Source organism: Salvelinus sp. IW2-2015, unplaced genomic scaffold (genome assembly GCF_002910315.2).
Source record: "Salvelinus sp. IW2-2015 unplaced genomic scaffold, ASM291031v2 Un_scaffold1938, whole genome shotgun sequence".
Classification (NCBI taxonomy): Eukaryota; Metazoa; Chordata; class Actinopteri; order Salmoniformes; family Salmonidae; genus Salvelinus; species Salvelinus sp. IW2-2015.
Window position 1 is genome coordinate 30,312 of NW_019943295.1, and position 19,639 is coordinate 49,950.

Sequence of the window (19,639 nt, forward strand, 5' to 3'; positions counted from 1 at the left end):
ACAATACTTGTCACGTAGAGTACACATGTATTTTTATATCACTCAAATCGAATTAAATTGTGGCCAATATTGAGAGATAGAGGTATACTCCAGCGATGTTTTGCACTGTAAATCCATTGGAGTAGGTTGTCGGTTTGCCACCCAGCTGGAAATGGATTGCTTTTTAAACGTAACGAAATATGGCGTTATTGATAACAACCTATTGCGCGCACATCTTTGCGTGGTTACTCCCCTCCATCGTACGTGCGCGCACCCTTTATCGCGTGGTGGTGATCATCCATATTGCTGCTAGTGGTGGAGATTATCTTGTAATTTTAAAGTCTTTCGGACGCTTTTTATATGTTTTAAATCAACACAAACCACTCTGCGTCTTAGACTGAAGGCTATTTGGTCTAGGGGTGGAGTGGAGTAACGATAGAAACGAGTTTACTCGAGGAATACTGGACATTTTCATTCTTGAGTTGAAGGCGAATTTGGGGATATCGTGAGGAAAAGGGGAAATGGCCACTCAGGTGGAGACTCTCCTACCCAACAATCCTCTTATCAAAGAAGAGGAGCATGGGCATGCGAGCAAGATGATACAACACGGARAGGACTGTCTGGAAAAGGGGGCCAAGCAGACGGGTGTTGCCGACGACGGTAGCAATATGAAAGCAGACAACTCGGAACTGGGGGGGGTCGCAATGAAGGAGCAAAACTCCAAACAGGCTAAAGAAGAGAGTAACAATCAAGAGAAAGACATCCTCGATCAAGAGAAGCACACGACTGGACAAACGGAAGACTGTGTGAAATGTAGCAAAAAGGAGTTTGCTGAAGCACCCCCGCCCAAGGTGAACCCATGGACTAAGAAAATGAATGCGGTGACCGTGGTCAACGTGAATGGACAAGCACATCATGGTTTGTATTCCTCCCATAACAACATTATTTTGTGGTGACTACTGCGTTTATGGTGCATTCACCTGAGCCACATAAATGCCAAGCATGATCTGCTGTCAGATATGATAGTGGGGAGTTCCTCGCAGGATAATGCTGCATTGCAAGCTTGCTCGCATCTAGTAGACTGCTCTAACTAGCTATATATAGAGCAAGGCCCCAAACTATTTCTGGAATAGTCGATTGTAAGCTCCTTCTAAGATCTAATTGGAGTTGACGTTCCAAACATGGTACTCATCTCTTTCAGAAGAACACCTACTTTGTACATTTGTGCAAATGCAATAACAAACGTTAGCTAGCTAAGTTTTCTGTGTGTTTTTTTTTGTTGCTAGCGTCAGGCCTCAGTCGGGTACAAGTTGAACCTAGTGAGGTTTCATGTGTCGTGATATTTTAACACCATCGTTACACTTACTAGACGCCTGGGCGTCATGTTTTCTTTGCACAATTCTGTCTCTTTGTGCTAGTTGCCGATGAAGTGGCTTGCTAACTAATTTAACTAGTTAGCATGGCTGTATAGGCGAAGTCTGACCTGAAGCAGCAATGCGAATGACTACCATTGTCACGGGTGACACGCGCTTTGGGTTTTAACTTTTACTATTAAACGCCAGGTATAGCATAGTCATTTTACTAGGCACTATTTTTGTCCAGGTTTGAAGCACTGTTTAGTGACATACTACCAATTCGATATTTGAAGCTCCTGTTTTCAGTTGATAAATATTAGCCTAACACGCTGAAAGAGAGTGCTGATGGCTAACAATAGCGACTAGGCCAAGGTAGCTAATCCTCATGTTCGAGCTAGCTTGGTAAAGCAGACAGCTACCGGAATCCAAATCACGTTATTTATAAACACTACACGTATGGCAGATCGTTTGACACATTGCTAAAATATATAATGCAGCCCCCTGAAACAATTTGCGCGGTTTTATCTAACACATAAGACGTTAAACAAATAGCTACATTTAATGGCACGTCACGTGTCCTCTCCACGTGTTCCCGTCCASTAAATGCATAGGAACAATAGTTGTATTTAAAATGTAGCTGGCTGTGTTTATTACGAATGTCTATCAATTTAATTGGTGTCTGTCGTAGAACACGCCAAGTCGTGTGTTAAGATTAGACTGTCATTACGGGCAGATAGCTGGCTCTTAAATTGTAATGATTCATCATGGCTACATCCATCTCATGATCACATGCTAGCTTGGAGCTAGCCACTAAACTAGCTAGCCCTTTGCTATGCTAGCCACTTAGCTAGATATAAACGTGGACAACCCAATTTGGTTGCTTGTGGACCTGTCGCCAGAGACGAATAGTCGGRTCCGCCTGATAAAGAATAATATGTAGAAAGGACGTCGTTTTAATAGCTGGTTCGTTGGCCGTGTCACCACATGCGTTTGACACCGAGATTGGGAGGAGACCGGTGCAAAATGTGTGTTTCCCAGAATTCCTCAGTAGTTATGTCAAGACAACGTGGTCCCTCAGCCATGTGATTTTTCTATATCGTCGATTATAACGGCGGTAACTAATTCTTGGTACAGTCTAACAGCATAACACAGCAGAGTGTGGTCGTTGTCATATTATTTAGGGGGCTTTGTTTGCTTGGCTTTTGCGGGAAGGACAAAACGGGCGTAAACAATGCAACTAGGCCTCACTACTCAAACGCTCTCCCCCTCCCCCACGCACAGTGAGCCAGCCAGCTAGCTACTAGCTAGTRTTGCTAGCATCATCAAGTCTGCCACATGTTGTTTTGAAACATGGCGAAATGTTATGCATTACTGTGAAATCKAATGTGAATTGATTCAACACAGTTTTCTTAATCACTAAAGCTGTCATTCAGTGTAAGATTTAAGGTAGTTGACATGTACAAATATTGTCATGTTTGCCTAAATAGTACACGTTGTGCAAAATGCCATATGTCTACATCTTCACAGATCCCTAATCATGTCTCTGATATTATCATGCTTCTTTGAAGCATGGACTATCCCCCAATAAACAGCTTTAAGGGACGATTCAAAAATAATAATTAGGACATATAGCTAGATTTATTCAACCAATGTTGTGGCTTCATTTTGTCTTAGAGTAGAGGTCTGAAAGCATCTGACACTTTGATTTTAAAGTTTAATCTCCTTTTTAAGTCTTATTGTTATGTCTGGTTCATATTTTGAGGTTATATGCATACATCTGTTTGTGTGCTATTACCCCTTACAGATGCTTACTTGTTGCCATATTCTCACCACGTTGGATAAGTACAGGAAGGAAGGGAGGGACTGAAGCATGTTTTGAAGATTTTAAACTGACCATATTTAATTTTGTCAAATCTCATCTGGGATGTTTAACTTGAGTCTAGTATGTATGTACTGTAAGGGCTCAGACACCAATAGAGATTGAGTACACCGATATTATTATTTTTACATTGCGTGTAAAATGTCGGCAGTCATTTTCAACACAGCGTACTGAATGATTGGCAGACGAACGCTAGATCAGGACTCTCCAACCCTGTTCCTATAGAGCTTAAAGCCTATTTGTGCTTGATCCGGAAAGGTGGTCAGCGGATCCGTGTGGAAGGTGTGGCTCAAATTGATCTCCGCATCGCTGTGCGCCTCCCAAATTTTGTAACAAAGCGGRGGGCTCTGTATAGCTCCGCATTGACGTGATTGGTTGATGGTAGGTGGTGGGGCGAGAGCATGTTTAAACTCACTTCCTTGACAAGGTCTTTGAATGCCCTGACTTATGCGGAGGCTGTATCACCGGAAGGGGCAGCGCGGCCAATGCAGGTGTCGGATTGACCATGCAGCGCCATTTACTGTCCTGTAGGTTTTTACCGCCAGCGCACCTGATTCTAATAATTATATGGTTGATAAACTGAACCAGGTTAGATACAGCTGTGGTTGGAGTGAAAACCTACAGGAGGGTAGCTGTCCAGGAATGAGTCTGGTGGCCTGATCTGACTTGTTTTGGCGACTCAGGAATGACTGTCAGGTTTAGTCTGAAACGTTAGTATTCCTTTAGTGCTATGGAACCTTCAAACAAGTGAAAATTGAGGACCTCTGTTTTAATTGCATTCGTACTAGTACAGGGCTCTCCAACCATGTTCCTGAAGAGCTACCCTCGTACTAGGTGTTTTAAATAAAACAATTTTTAGCTTCAACCCCAGTTGTAACTAACCTGATTCAGTTTAACAACTGAATCAGGGTTTAACATCTGTTAGAATCAGGGTGCACTAGATTACGGTTGGCGTGAACCTACAGGACGCTAGCTCTTCTGGAAGAGGGCCCTGTACTAGAGGATCCTCTGATTTKTAAAGTCTTTGTAGAAGGGCCCTCAGACGGTTTTCTTAGTAAGCATAGGCTTAGATTTGATTTGAAGCCCAGTTTAAATCTAAAACACATTTTATTTATTTAACCTTTATTTTTACAAAGWCTTTTATTTAACTAGGCAATTCAGTTAAGAACAAATTCTTCTTTACAGTGACGGCCTGCCGGGGCCAATAATGCACCGCCCTATGGGACAGTGTCTGCGTTCAGTGTCTGCGTTCTCACCTGTCTGTCTCCACTTTAGTGTCTGCGTTCTCACCTGTCTGTCTCCACTYTAGTGTCTGCGTTCTCACCTGTCTGTCTCCACTCTAGTGTCTGYGTTCTCACCCAGGAGAGGAGACTCTTTGTTGTTGCCCTGAAACAGAAGGCTACTAGTGAATTGTCCTGAGCCTTTGTAGTTTCAAAGGTGTCAGGACCCTGCTGGGGCCACAACCTGGAAGTGTAGATGGCTGATTGCCTAGTTAAATTAATGAGAGTTAAGGCGTTAGCATGCTTCAGGCTAACCTGTAGGTTTTACCTTCCGTTCGGCTAGCGGCTAACCGAACAAGTGTGCTCGCTAGTGCTGTCCCAGGCAAAAAAATAATAATCGTAAGTCGACCAGAAGTCGCCTGTTCTTTCGACCAGTCGATTAGTCAAAATTTTAAAATATGTATTTTCCATATAGACACCTTATGTGTTTTAGTGAAATCGACTATACAGGCATTTAGCTCACTGTTTGCTGAAATAAGATACAAACGACTCGAGGGAACCAGACATCAAGATAACCAGACAAAAAATTACCTTAACCTGTCCCGTCCGTCCTCCTCTACTGGCTTTCACAGATTCTGTCGTTACTCTCCGGAAGTTGCCGRTAATGGTCCACGTGAGGAAWTAGCAAACTTTTTCATGTGGAATGMCAGTTTATCTTACAATTTCTACCGATCTGCGTGCCAGTTATGATTTTTCATATGCACATTGTTGTGGAACAGTTTCATTTATATCTTCGTATCTCAAAATAATTGTCATGTGGTTTAATCAAAAYTCTATCTAAATGACTATGATACAAACTTAAAAAGTAACTTTTATTGCCATTGCCAACTATGTAAAAATAGCCTATAAAGCCAACAAATAAAAACATTGCAGCCTGCAGGTAGAACATTTCCTGATTTAAAAATAAAAAATAAATGTCCTATAAATCATGTTGGCCAAGCATGGCCCTTCTGCAATGAACTTGAAACATTGTATCAACTAATAACTTGGGTCCAGCCTGAAGCTCCTTAAAACAATGTATAAAATATTCTGGGCCCTCAGAGTTTACCGCACCATTGTGCAGGTAGGCCTATTGTATGACTTTCCACTGGATCAGAGTATGACATTTTTCCCTTTCACGTTGAGTGGTTATCAAAAGGGGGAGAGCTGGAAAGATTTTTGAAATACTATCAGTATTTACATTTCTATGCCTACATTCGTGCGCAGGCCTGGTAGCCTATAGGCCTACTTCTATGTGTAATCATTGACATGAGCGGTTCAAACAAAAGACAATGACTCAACTCGTAAATAGAATGAAATTAACCAAAACTTGTTTCTCGCAAGTGTAAGTTGTGCGTTCTGCAAACAACGTGTCCACTCTGACAATGAGAACCGGTAAAAGACTGGAATACTATATTTTAATACATTAACAGACATTACCGTAACCAAACAAACATTGTAGATTAGGAAATTATATGAATTAATGGTAAGTATGTACTACTGGTGATATATGTAATGGGGAATTGATAGATCCTAACAATCTAAAACAATTCACGCAATGAAGTTATGAAACAATGAATGTGCACAAATTGACGGGAGAGAGCTCWTTCTGGAGAGAGAAGTGCATTGTGCAGCCGTCCTCCCATTGGACTGTGCCATTCCTGTGGCCTCCGCAGTGGCTTAGTCTTGGCCTTCGCAATGGATTAGTTCACTGAGATGGGCGCGAATAAGACAGGTGTCTCGTGTGCCATTTAAAAATATATATATATCTCAGCAAAAAAAARATGCATCCCCTTTTCAGGATCCTGTCTTTCAAAGATAATTCGTAAAAATCCAAATAACTTCACAGATCTTCATTGTAAAGGGTTTTAAACACTGTTTCCCATGGTTGTTCAATTGAACCATAAACAATTAATGAACATGCACCTGTGAAAMGGTCATTAAGAGACTTAAAGCTTACAGACAGTAATGAAAATATAGGACACTAAAGAGGCCTTTCTACTTTATATACATATATATTTACTACTGCTCGACTAAAAATCTTGTTCGACCAGCAGCCTATCAACCAAACAATCGACCAGTCGAATAATTGGGGTGGGCCCAAGTACTCCCTTAAGACATTTGCTTGGAAAAACGAGAAAAAAGCTGAAATAGTATCTGTCCATTTTGATACTCCGTAGCCAGTATACACTTCTTCAAAATAGTCACAATTAATCGAATAACTTAAATKACATTAATTTGACTGTTTTTCCGAGGAGATCTTAGTTGTGTGTTTTTACGTCTAACTAAGCTGTATAATTCTGTATTTCTAAATGAAAACGACTAGTCTCTTGTTGCATGACCAAGACTTTACTGAAGAATCCCTACTGTTGACCAGTCTTGTTCGACTCGCAGCCTATCGACCAAACAGTCCCCAACGAAGGAGCGTGGACGTCGGCTACAGGAGACTTCGGCTTGCCTCCAGAAAAAAATGTTGTGCCCGAACAACCGAAAAAACCTTTACCCAAAACAAATTAATAACGTCAGAATATATGCACAAACTCTTCCTAATTTTTTGGGGGGGGTGGGAAACATGCGGACGCCATTAGTCTGCTTACTAGTTGGTGTAAATTAAGTTCTCTCTCGCCGTAGTGAGTGACGCTAGGCTGCAAGTGTTTTGTCTTTTCTTATCAAGTTGTGGCGAAAATAAATAATGTTAGACGTTAATCACTAGTTAGTTGGCTAATAAATGTACTGAGTCTGAGCAAAMGTAGCTGACTTGTACAGCCTGATACTAGTGCTGGTGTWGGTCWAAATCARCAGGTTTRTGCAACAGTTWMTTYKAAATCAAGAGGAGAATAGGTGAAGAATTAGCTAGCTACATGAAGTAAAATAAAACATTTTAATGTTGGGTCCCCCTGGGAAAYACTAACCAACACTAATGGTTCCTACTGTGGCACAATAACTCCTCACTGGCTTTTACATTCATTGTAATGTCAAACACTGTATTTAAATTACCCACTCATTCWATATAAAAAAGTAAACGATACCACACATTTTTTTCTTCTCCAAAAAGTAGATGAATAGACAAATAGTGCCCACTTGTATTCTAATTATAGAAATAGATTAGTTATATTTTCATGATTCCAGCAGTCCACCCATGTGTTTTGACCTAAATTGCATTTGCAATATTTAGTTAAAAATAAGGCCTAGATTTTTTTGTTGGTTTTGCCCATATCGTGCAGCCCTACGTGGCAGTATGGAAATTCAGAAATGTTTGAAAATTGTGGTTGAAATGTGTTTTTATACTGTTAAATCAGAATGGAGAAAGACCCATATGAAATCMCTTAGAATTTGTATTGCCACTCTAGGGTCATGCAGTACTCATAAAGCAAATGTAGAACTTTTATTATTCAAAAAACATAAAATACTGTCAAAAAAAAATGAAAAATATTGTGCCATTTTTTGTTGTTGACATTTTCACCCAGCCCTAGTTTGTGGTGGAGTAGACTTGACCAGACAGTATGAACTATATATTCAGCTTTGAGTTTTTGTTTGAGAAAGTCCCTTTTGGGTTCACTGAGGTACCAGTCTACCATGATAATAGGCAAAAACTATAGGAAGTGAAGTCCTCCCTTCATTTCTCTCGGCTGTAGATCAACTCCGTCTACCCAGGTTTGTGTCTCAACTATGGCCTTATTTATTTTTTTATCTTTAAAGAGCTGCATCTGTCTGGGCACAGCGATATGGACACTTCCCAGTGAAAACTCACTGTTCTAAGGGTGTGGGGTGGGTGGCCACAGGCAGAGACGGTGACCTCCTCTCTGCAGCTCAACCAGCACTGTAGTGTCTGAGCCTGTTACTCAGCGGGTGGTGATGTCACCCTTCTGATCATGTGAACTAGCAAGAGTCTTCAAGAGGAGGGGGGTGTGTGGGGGAGGGGGGAGGGAGGGGCAGTGTGGCCGCTGTTGGTGGCATGCATCCTGTCTTTTCCTCCATATTTGGTTCTCGCTGGCCTCAGTCATCCTGTGCTGCAGCAGCAGCTCTGCTACTGTGCTCCGTGGATCTAATCCGGCCCAGTTCTAGATCGGGCTTCTGTCCGAAATAACTAGTGCTTTTTAAAAAGAATAAACCAGATTTATTTGGTATCTTTTCATGTCTGCCGCGTGAGGATTTAATAAGCACTTCTCACATGCTCTAATTAAGCTCTCAGACAGACGTCCCATTTGTAGGTTGCTTGCTTTGATTATATTGTTTGTGGCAACTGGGATKTTTAATCCAATTCCAAATGTTAGCTGGTTAGCTGTGCTTCTTACCGTGGCTTGCAACACAGCTGAGCACAGTACAAACGTACTACGTGTCCTAGAGTAGCAACATGATTGGCTAGCAGTGGCCCTGTTCCATTCCGTCTCCTTCTGGTGGCTCTCTGCTCACTAACAGGGTTGGATGGATATTGCCCCCCCCCCCCCCCCCTGTGTACAGTGTTTAAGACCTTGGTGTTACGTGGCACCATGCTTATTAATAGCCCCCATATCGTGTTTTTGTTTGTTTGTTGTTGCTGATTTTCAGGGACTCTGCACTGAGAATGAGGCTTTGGTCTCCACCTGAAGAGGTTTGGAGGGGGCTATGAGTATGAGGGAGTGACGCAAGGTGGATAGAGGGACGCTGGTTTGGGGGGGGGAAGCGTCCATGACAGCTGGCTAATGCTAATCATTGCCTCTGGCTGTGTGTGTGCACGACTGCAGAGACTTGCTCTGATCTTGACTGCAGGGAGGGAGAAATGGACTGAGGGAGACAGACGGCGGTGATTGAGAGAGAGAGAGAGAGGGCGACTGGGCATAGTGCTGCATTTCCCAGGAGCTGTCACAGGGCTGCAGCCCCCACGTGGTTGACGATCCCTCACAGGTGGAGGTTGGACCAGAGCGGCTTGCTGCTAGGCTGAACACACACACACACTGGAGTGGTGTAACAGAACAGTTATCAATGCTCTCACGGGGTTAAGCAGGTTGAGCACACTGCTGTACTTCCCTTGAAGTCCTGACTACACACACACACACACACACACACACACACACACACACACACACACACACACACACACGGTCATAAGCCACGGTATATATATTTTACTAAAAGTGTAATTGTTTCAACTTCTTTGCTTTTTGGAAAAAAAGTCAAACACCTGATATCGATCTGGAGACATCATTTCAACTTTGTTTTACAGTGTAAAACTTCCCATCAGCTAAACTGAAATTGTATTAAAATATGAACAGCGGCTCTATGTATCATATTCCAGGTAATTACATGTTATTTCTGATAACGCACGGTTGGTTCTGCCTTATCGCTGGTGTTCTGCAGTACAGGCTACAGCGGGGATCATCAACTAGATACCACCTCTACCCCTTCTCTACCCTCTCTCTCCTTCCCTACTCCCCCTCTCTCCCTCCTCTACCCTCTCTCTTTCCTTGTCTACCCTCTCTTTCCTTGTCTACCCTCTCTATGGGCCCACCCCCCCCAAAAAATAATAATTTTGTGTGCCTGTTGCTGACCCTGAACTACTGATTAGCAGATGCTCTTATCCAGTGCGACTTACATGAGAAATTAGAGTTAAGTGCCTAACTGAAGGGCGAATCAACAGATTTTTCACCGAGTTGGCTTGGGGCTTTGAACCAGCGACCTTTCGGGTTACTGGCCCAACGCTCTTAACTGCCAGGCTACCCCCTATACCAATAGGCCATTTGAGACGTAGCCCGTCTTCTCACAGCTGTCCTTTAAAAAAAAATATCATCTGATTTGCTTGGAGCACAGTGTTGACGGCGTGCCTAATACCCACATGGGATACATAGTTCACCACTGAACACACCATCCCTGAGTTTGGTCCGTGTTCAGAGAACTGTTTTGAAGAGAGGGCATGAACAAAGTAAAGTTTTTTTCCCCCTTCTTTTTTCTCAATCCCTCTGGACAGTTTGGTTGAAACTGTATTACTGCGGTCCCTGGGTCATTTTACTCTCCTGCGTCTTAACCTTAGACTGTGTGTTGCTTTTGTTCCAATGGCTTTATTATCTTTTTCAAAGAACGAGACCCTTTTGGCACAGTTCTTTAATCAGTGTGACAAAGGGTTTGAGTGCTACTGCTTWAGTATGAAACGCACTATGTTAAGACCTTATCTTTGTTTCAGCATTATTAAAAAAAAAAAATTAAATAACAAATTATTTTTTTGTTTGAAAGGTCTTACTGAAAACCCTCTGAGTTCACTATCAGCYTCGCTGATAACATTTAGGATTTTGAGAACTGGGGACATTTATCTTTTGAAAGTTAATGTTTAATCTTTTTTTTTTTTTGACCAGAGTACATACACCTTTTTTTTTTTTTTCTTTAAATGAGACTGGCTTGTTGCCGAGGGTACGACTGTTGCCTGAAAATCAGTAGCTTAGGTGGTGTAATAAAGTAAATTCTAGTTGGGCTGTCCGGCATAAGTTCTTGCGATAGAAAACGATTGGTGTCATTAGCTTTTGGCACGTCAATACCTTTTTATCTAATAAATAGTTGAGGAAACCATGTTGTAAGCACATGGCAATCAACATAGGCCTATAACACCCCTCTCCTGCCGTGCGCACAACTGTTTGCCCAATATATCAGGTCAGAAGCGTTCAAGTTCTTTGACAGCCATTACCTTCGACTGTGGAACTCTAGAGTAATTTCCCCCCCACCACCACCCCCTTATCAAAAAGGTCAGGAGGTTATTGGARAGGGTCATAGTAAAACTTAAATGACCAGTTCTGGGCTCCCCCTTTTAGTCCTATGAGTTCAGTTCACCCTGCCCTCACGCCTCGTCGCTCTGGATATGGCCYAGTTGGCTCGGCTTCTCCTTTTTTCATGTTCGGTAACCACACATTCTTTTATTCAGAGGTGAAAATCTGTCGCAATCTTATTAGTCGAGATGAATATGATGAATCCTACAGATGGGTTTGTTGACGAGTGGCGCAGTAGTCTAAGGCAGTGCTTGAGGCGTCACTACAGACCCGGGTTTGATCCCGGGTCTGTGTTGTCGTGACCGGAAGACCCATGAGGCGGCGCACAATTTGGCCCCGGTTTAGGGGAGGTTCTTGGCTGGGATGTCCTTGTACCCATCGCTCTCTAGCGACTCCCTGTGGCAGGCCAGGCTCAGTGCACGCTGATACGGTCGTCAGTTGTACGGTGTTTCCTACGACACATTGGTGCGGCCGGCTTCCGGGTTAAGCGAGCAGTGTGTCAAGAAGCAGTGTGGCTTGGCAGAGTTGTGTTTTTGGAGGACGCATGGCTCTTGACCTTCGCCTCTCCCGAGTCCGTACGGGACTTGCAGAGATGGGACAAGACTGTAACTACCAATTAGATATCACGGAATTGGGGTAAAAAGATGTTTTAAAACAATGGCATGCATGCTTGGGAAGGGTTTTGGCAGAAGATGGGCATAGAAAACTACTGCCTCAGAATAGAACCGATGCAGTTTGTTTCCCTACTGGTCTAGGCTCTGTTCACCTGAATCCTCGTTCATTAGTGCGCATGTAGTACCTCCCTGTTTCAGTCCATTTTCTTCCGTTCGTTACCTAGGTAAATATGACCCTGTCCCAGCTCGTAACGCGGGATGCCGTGAGCACTACCACCTGTTTTGAGAGTACTGCGGCCATCAGCACTTTTCACCACAACTGCTATTAATAACAAGACTCTTACTGACAGACAACATTTTGTCGAAGCGAGGTGGCACATGGTAGCAGAGGATGGCTAATAACTACAAATGTTAACTCGAAATGACACAACGACAAGGTTCCAGTTTAACAAAGTTTACTATACCATATGAACACCCAAGGTCGCCATTACACTCAAGGCTAGGTCCATCAACGACAAGACTTCCTGCGCATGCGCACTCTTGACTGAGTGATAGCCCCGTAATAACAGAAATATAGGGATACTTAACATGAACTTAACAGCCATCAGCACTTTTCACCAGAACTGCTATTAAGAAGACTCTTACTGACAGACAACATTTGCAAATTTAAACGGTGAAATTCCCTTACAAAGATTAGGAAATTAGCTGTAATCTACGCAGTAAGTGTAGCTAGTGTTAGTGCTGCAATGRCTCTTAACCAGTTCATCTTACCGATGAACATATAAAGCGATTTGAGTGGTATACAGTTCCTAAGTTGACGTTGTAATTAAGAACACAGGATAGGGGGGGGTGTACTCCTCCTCCTACTCATTGTAGCTGTCGGTCGGTCACCATGCCGATCTTTAGTTGCTGATCGGTGGATTTGTTAATCCACATGAAAGGATTGTAATGCTGTATGAGTCTAATTTTAAATCTGTACATTGAAATACACAAGAAAAGTTAATCTCGTGCTGTTTTTTCCCCCCGTCCTTGATTACAATTATATTTTTTATCAAAACTATGAAATTATGCATATGGAATCATGTAGTAACCAAAAAAGTGTTAAACAAATCAAAATATATTTTAGATTCTTCAAATAGCCACCCTTTGCCTTGATCGGAGCTTTGCATGCTATTGGCATTCTCTCAACTAGCTCCACCTGGAATGCTTTTCCAACAGTCTTGAAGGAGTTCCCACATATGCTGAGCACTTGTTGGCTGCTTTTCCTTCACTCTGCTGTCCAACTCATCCCAAACCATCTCAATTGGGTTGAGGTCGTGTGATTGTGTAGGCCAGGTCATCTGATGCAGCGCTCCATCACTCTCCTTCTTGGTCAAATAGCCCTTACACAGCCTGGAGGTGTGTTGGGTCATTGGCCTGTTGAAAAACAAATGATAGTCCCACTAAGCGCAAACTAGATGGGATGGCGTATCGCTGCAGAAGGCTTTGGTAGCCGTGCTGGTTAAGTGTGCCTTGGAATTCTAAATAAATCACAGACAGTGTCACCAGCTAAGCACCATCACACCACCACCTCCATGCTTCACGGTGGGAACTACACATGCGGAGATCATCTGTTCACCTACTCTGCGTCATACAAAGACATGGCGGTTGGAACCAAAAATCTCAAATTTGGACTCATCAGAACGAAGGACAGGTTTCCACCAGTCTAATGTCCATTGGTCATGTTTCTTGGTCCAAGCAAGTCTMTTTTTGTTATTATTATTCATGACATAAAGTAATGATGGACTGTAATTTCTCTTTGCTTATTTGAGCTGTTCTTGCCATAATATGGACTTGGTCTTTTACCACATAGGGCTATCTTCTATATACCACCCCTACCATGTCACAACACAACTGATTTGGCTCAAACGCATTAAGAAGGAAAGAGATTACACAAATTAACTTTTAACAAGGCACACCTGTTAATTGAAATGCATTCCAGGTGACTATCTCATGAAACTGGTTGAGAGAATGCCAAGAGTGTGCAAAGCTCTCATCAAGGTAAAGGGTGGCTACTTTGAAGAATCTCAAATATAAAATATATTTTGATTTGTTTCACACTTTTTGGGTTACTACATGATTCCATATGTGCTATTTCATAGTTTTGATGTCTTCACTATTATTCTACAATGTAGAAAATAGTGAAAATATAGAAAACCCTTGAACGAGTAGAATTTGTAAGTCGCTCTGGATAAGAGCGTCTGCTAAATGACTTAAATGTAATGTAAATGTGTTCAAACTTTTGACTGGTACTGTACTCAGTGCATTCAGACCCCCTTGACTTTTTCCACATTTTGTTACGTTACAGCCTTAACTTCTCTGGGATATGTGGGATGGCCAAAATCCAGAAAAAATGTAGCGCGCCAAATTCAAATATATTACTATAAAAATCAATCTTTCATGAAATCACACATGAAAGACACCAAATTAAAGCTACACATGTTGTGAATCCAGCCAACACGTCTGATTTCAAAAAGGATTTAACGGCGAAAGCACCCCAAACGATTGTTAGCTCAGCACATAGCCACAGAAAAACACAGCCATTTAAAAGATAGTAGTCACAAAAAGCAGAAATAGAGATACAATTAATCACTAAACCTTTGATTGTCCTTCATAGCATGACACTCATAGGACATCATGTCCACACTAATTTATGTTTTGTGTTCGATATGTGCAATATTTATAATGTCCACAAATCTCGTTTACATTGGGCGCCATGTTTCAGAAATGCCCTCCAAAATATCCGAGAAATGCAGACAGCCATCAAATAACAGAAATACTTTCATGCATAAAACTTTGAAAGATACATGTTTTAATTAGAATTTAAAGATCACTTGTCTTAATGCCATCGCTGTGTCAGATTTAAAAAAACTTTGCGTAAAAAGCACCAATGCAATATCTGGCGGCGCTTCAAAAAATACAACATTTCTCCGCATGTTGGAGTCAACAAAATATGAATTACTCAGTAATTTCTTTACCTTTGATCATCTCATCAGTAATGCATCCCAGGTATCTAGTTCACAATAATTTGATTGTTTTTTGTCGATATAGTCCAGTACTTATTCAAGTAGCTACTTTTGCTAGGCATGTGTAGTGTGCACATGTCCAACGCTCTCGGCAGATGCAGTCGCGAAGTCGGACGAAACACTTCATAAGTTATTCACAGGTCGACATAACTGGTCAAACTAGTAGGAATAATCTTCAGGATGTTGTTATCATAACTTCCACATAAACGTTCAACTGGGAATTCCTTGTGGTCTCTAGAAGGTTATGGAAAGCAAGACGATATCGATTTTGGAACGGCGTTACCAGGACTGGCATTCTGCCAGGACCATATGACTGAAACAACCTCTCCATCCGGCCCACACTCACACTTAGAGGCATTCATTCCACGTTCTACAGACTGGTTGATAATCTAGTGGAAGCGTAGAAGTGCAAACAGATTCCATATCTTACAGGGAATTGATAGGCGATGAGTTTAACATTGACCAGTCTCGAATTCTCACTTCCTGTTTGGATTTTTTTCATGTTTTTGCCTGCCATATGAGTTCTGTGTTCTCACAGACATCATTCAAACGTTGTAGAACTTTCAGTGTTTTCATGACCAATGATTATATAATGCTATATTAGATCTGTGATAGGTTAGGAGGCATGTTCACTAAGGGCACGCATTACATTCCAAAATGAAAATGCTGCCCCTATCTAAGAAAAAGTGTAATGTAACAGTTTACACTATAGCTATAATGACAAAGCAAAAACATATTTCTTTAAATAAAAAAAAAAAACAGCCTAAAACCCCAAACGGCAAGCAATGCAGATGTAGAATCACGGTGGCTAGGAAAAACTCCCTAGAAAGGCAGGAACCTAAGAAGAAACTTAGAGAGGAACCAGTCTATGAGGGGTGGCGAGTCCTCTTCTGGCTGTGCCGGGTGGAGATTATAACAGAACATGGCCAAGATGTTCAAACGTTCATAGATGACCAGCCAAATAATTATCACAGTGGTTGTAGAGGGTGCAACAGGTCAGCACCTCAGGAGTAAATGTCAGTTGGCTTTTCATAGCTGATCAAGKGGCTTTGGCTCTAGGAAGTGTCTTTGTGGTTCCAAATGAATGATGGAGGCCAATGTGTTCTTGGGGACCTTCAATGCGGTAGAATTTTGTGTCTGTGTGTGTGTACCTTTCCAAATCCTGTCCAATCAATTGAATTTACCACAGGTGGTCTCCAATCAAGTTGTAGAAACATCTCAAGGGATGATCAATGGAAACAGGATGCACCTGAGCTTAATTTCTAGTCTCAAAGCAAAGGGTCTGAATACTTTTGTAAGTAAGGTATTTCTGTTTTTGTGGAAAAGGTWAAGGGGTCTGAATACTTTCCCAATGTACTGTGCATGCAAACATACAAGCTGATTTAAAGAAGTGAGCACGAAGAGGTCATGTCCTGCTATAGTTTGAAATTCATAACTCTYAGTGGAGGGCAGGCCCAACACAGAAATCCCACTCCACACACACACACACGTCTGTTCACACATTTTCTTTGTAAGTGGCTTTGGCAGAGTTATTTTTTTTTTTACTTCTCACTGTGTGTCTGGCTTTGTCCGAGGCCATGATTGCCAGTAAGGAGATTTATACAGATTTGCACGGGTTGTCAACAGCTCAGCAACTGAGCAGAGCGCTACACGACCTCACCAGCTCAATGCTTCCTTCTTAGCTTCCTTATGGTAGTCAGTTGTGCGACTACTTTCACAGCCATCAGGTTCACAATGGACAGGCTTTGGGGAAGAGTACAGTATGGTCTACATAATCAGATGAATGTGAACCTCCGGTCAGGTGCAGTACTTTCACGGTCAGTCCTAATTCAACTTAARCACAGTGCAGTCTTTTAGCGGTTCAGTTTCTGCAGTATCACCAGAGCACATCATTTCAAACAGTCCCGTGCTGTTACTTAGGCCTTTATCAAGAGTTGACTGTGACTGCTTTCGTAATGCCTGCTCGCACATAACCGCTGCCCCCCCGCACATTGACTCTGTACCGGTACCCCCCTGTGTATTGCCTCGCTACTGTTATTTTACTGCTGCTCTTTAAACTATTTGTTTAAATTTTTTGCTTATCTCTTCTTCTTTTTTTTAACTTAACCAACGATGCTGTTTTAAGAAAAATAAGTGTTAAGGGCTTGTCAGTAAGCATTTCACTAAGGTCTACTACACAAATAAAATTTGATTTGAAATGTCACCCTATTCCCTATTATAGTACACTACTTTTAACCTTTGACCTATGGAGAACTTTGGAGGACTGAGAAGGTTTAGCAGCTTCATAATGGGCTGTTATAACCTCCTAAATGAGATATCAGACAGGCTCAATGATGGGCTGTTATAACCTCCTAAATGAGATATCAGACAGGCTCAATGATGGCCTGTTATAACCTCCTAAATGAGATATCAGACAGGCTCAATGATGGGCTGTTATAACCTCCTAAATGAGATATCAGACAGGCTCAATAATGGGCTGTTATAACCTCCTAAGTGGGATATCAGACAGGCTCAATAATGGGCTGTTATAACCTCTTAAATGAAGTATCAGACAGGCTCAATAATGGGCTGTTATAACCTCTTAAATGAAGTATCAGACAGGCTCAATAATGGGCTGTTATAACCTCTTAAATGAAATATCAGACAGGCTCAATAATGGCCACTAAGAGTGTTCAAAGTTGTCATCAAGGCAAAAGGTACTTTGAAGAATCTCAAATATAAAATATATTTTGATTTGGTTTAACACTTTTTTTGTTGTTATTACACGATTCCTTGTGTTATTTCATAGTCTTTGTCTTCACTATTATTCTACAATGTTGAACATTTTTAAAAAGAAAAACCCTTAAATGAGTAGGTGTTGACTGGTACTGTACATTTTAGTTAAGTGTTGCATTTTGTGCACAGAATTAGCATTTAAAAAATGAATGTGGTCCACTAGATAGAGAATAGGGAGCCATTTGTSAGCCTGTGACTCGCTTTGACCCGGGAGAGGTGTTCCCAACGCCATGAGCCATCGGATATCCTCCTCACTGACACACAACGTCTTCCTAGTTTGTTCTGCTAGTGGAATTGAAGGGGATTAAAAAATATGAATACATGGCTCCGTGACTGTAGTTATTCAGATTTTCTTTTTTATAGGAGACTCGTTAAATCCTAAAGACGACCCAGGTCTGCTTCCCAATTGGCACCTTGTTCCCTATACATTGTAGTAGTGTACTACATAGTGAACGAGGTGCTATTTGGGACGCTTCCAAGAGGTTATGTAGAACTCTTAAAAAATATATATATATGTGTTTTTAGCCTGTTTTTATTGATGGCTGTACAAGGCAGACTTGTGTTGTGATGGCCACCATCTTTTGTTGTTTCTACAGAGCTGCCGCCCACCACAGGCCCGGCCAAGGTAGTGAAGGCCCCAAATCCCCGGCCTCGGAGAGGAGGAAAGGTAACAATCCACCTACTGCTGGCCAATCCATTGCCTGTGTGTGTGTGTTTAGAAACAGGCCATGCTTTCTGGTATGCAAATGATAGAAACCATTTAAAGAGCTTCATTCACACAGCTTGGATTTTCTTTTTCTCTTCCCTTTGTTGTAAATGATGACATTTTCTGGGCCACACCTTGTTGATTGATTGTAGTGGAGCTTTAATATGATCAGCATGAAGTCATGTTGGCTTCCGGAATGGCACCCTATCCCCTATATGGTGCACTCCTTTCAAATGGGCCCCCTCTTGTCTTTCTCTCGCTGTCCATATGGGGCTTGGTCAAAAGTAGTGCACTATATAGGGGTTAGGGTCCCATTCGGGACAAACACTCTAAACCATGTTACATTCATTGGATGCTTTAAAAAAATATATTTTTTAGGTTGGAGATTTTGGCGATGCTATGAACTGGCCAACACCAGGGGAGATCGCAACTAAAGAGACGCAGGTAAGTCAGCGCCCGGAGATAGATCTGCTAACACACACACACACACACACACACACACACACACACACACACACACACACACACCAGTGGCCAGTTGAGTAGGGCACAGTGCTGTTTGCAGTAGTAGTGAACACATAGCCTCTCTAGATATCAGGTTTTCCTCCCACAATAAAAAAATAATAATACAAATTCCTGTTTTAAAACGTCTGTACGTAACAGAAGGTAAGCTTGGCATAGAGGAACTATTTCACCACCTTAATCCGCTTGAATTAAATAGTAGCTAGCAAGATGGAGGGAGATCGAGGAGTTTGTATTTTTAACATTTTTTTAAGAGTGCATTTCACAGGTGGSTAGTTGGCATCAACTACCTTCACTTAAACCGCTTAAACCAAGATTTTTCCTGAAATATCCTCGGTTTTGAATCGCAACGTTCTGGCATGTCTGCCTCCGTTATTTGTTTGAGAGAGTTGTCTGTCTGAAGAGAACCCACCCCAGAAAAAAAAATATATATATATATATATTATTTTTTTCTTATCCAAGTTGACGAAAGAGTCCGTCATTGAAACTAGAGCCCTAGTTACTGCTGTTGCCTAGGGTCGGGTTTTTGGAGACTAGAGAACACGCAGCTCTTGTTTATTCAGAAGGTTTACAGGACCTCTACAGACACGACAGCCTCAACCAGTCTTAACCAGTCACCTTGACTTATCAATGAATAATACCTCTTAGAGCAGGAGACTTGTTCTAGCCTCTCATTGGTGGGGAAACAACGGTGTGCAGGCYAGGCAGAGAYGCAGAGTTTGTGGAACGACACAGGAGAGGAGAATAGTCACTA

At 41.9% G+C, this 19,639-nt stretch overlaps 1 protein-coding gene across 1 annotated transcript in view; it reads left to right on the forward strand.

Annotated features, from left to right (window-relative positions):
- The first annotated feature begins 234 nt into the window (after window positions 1–234).
- The window catches only part of LOC112072467 (la-related protein 1-like), a 56,057-nt gene continuing 36,652 nt past the window's right edge, over window positions 235–19,639 (forward strand). Inside the window, 3 exon segments of the mRNA XM_024139879.1 lie at window positions 235–897; window positions 18,254–18,324; window positions 18,742–18,807. Coding sequence (XP_023995647.1) covers window positions 501–897; window positions 18,254–18,324; window positions 18,742–18,807 — 534 coding nt within the window. The 5' untranslated portion in view covers window positions 235–500.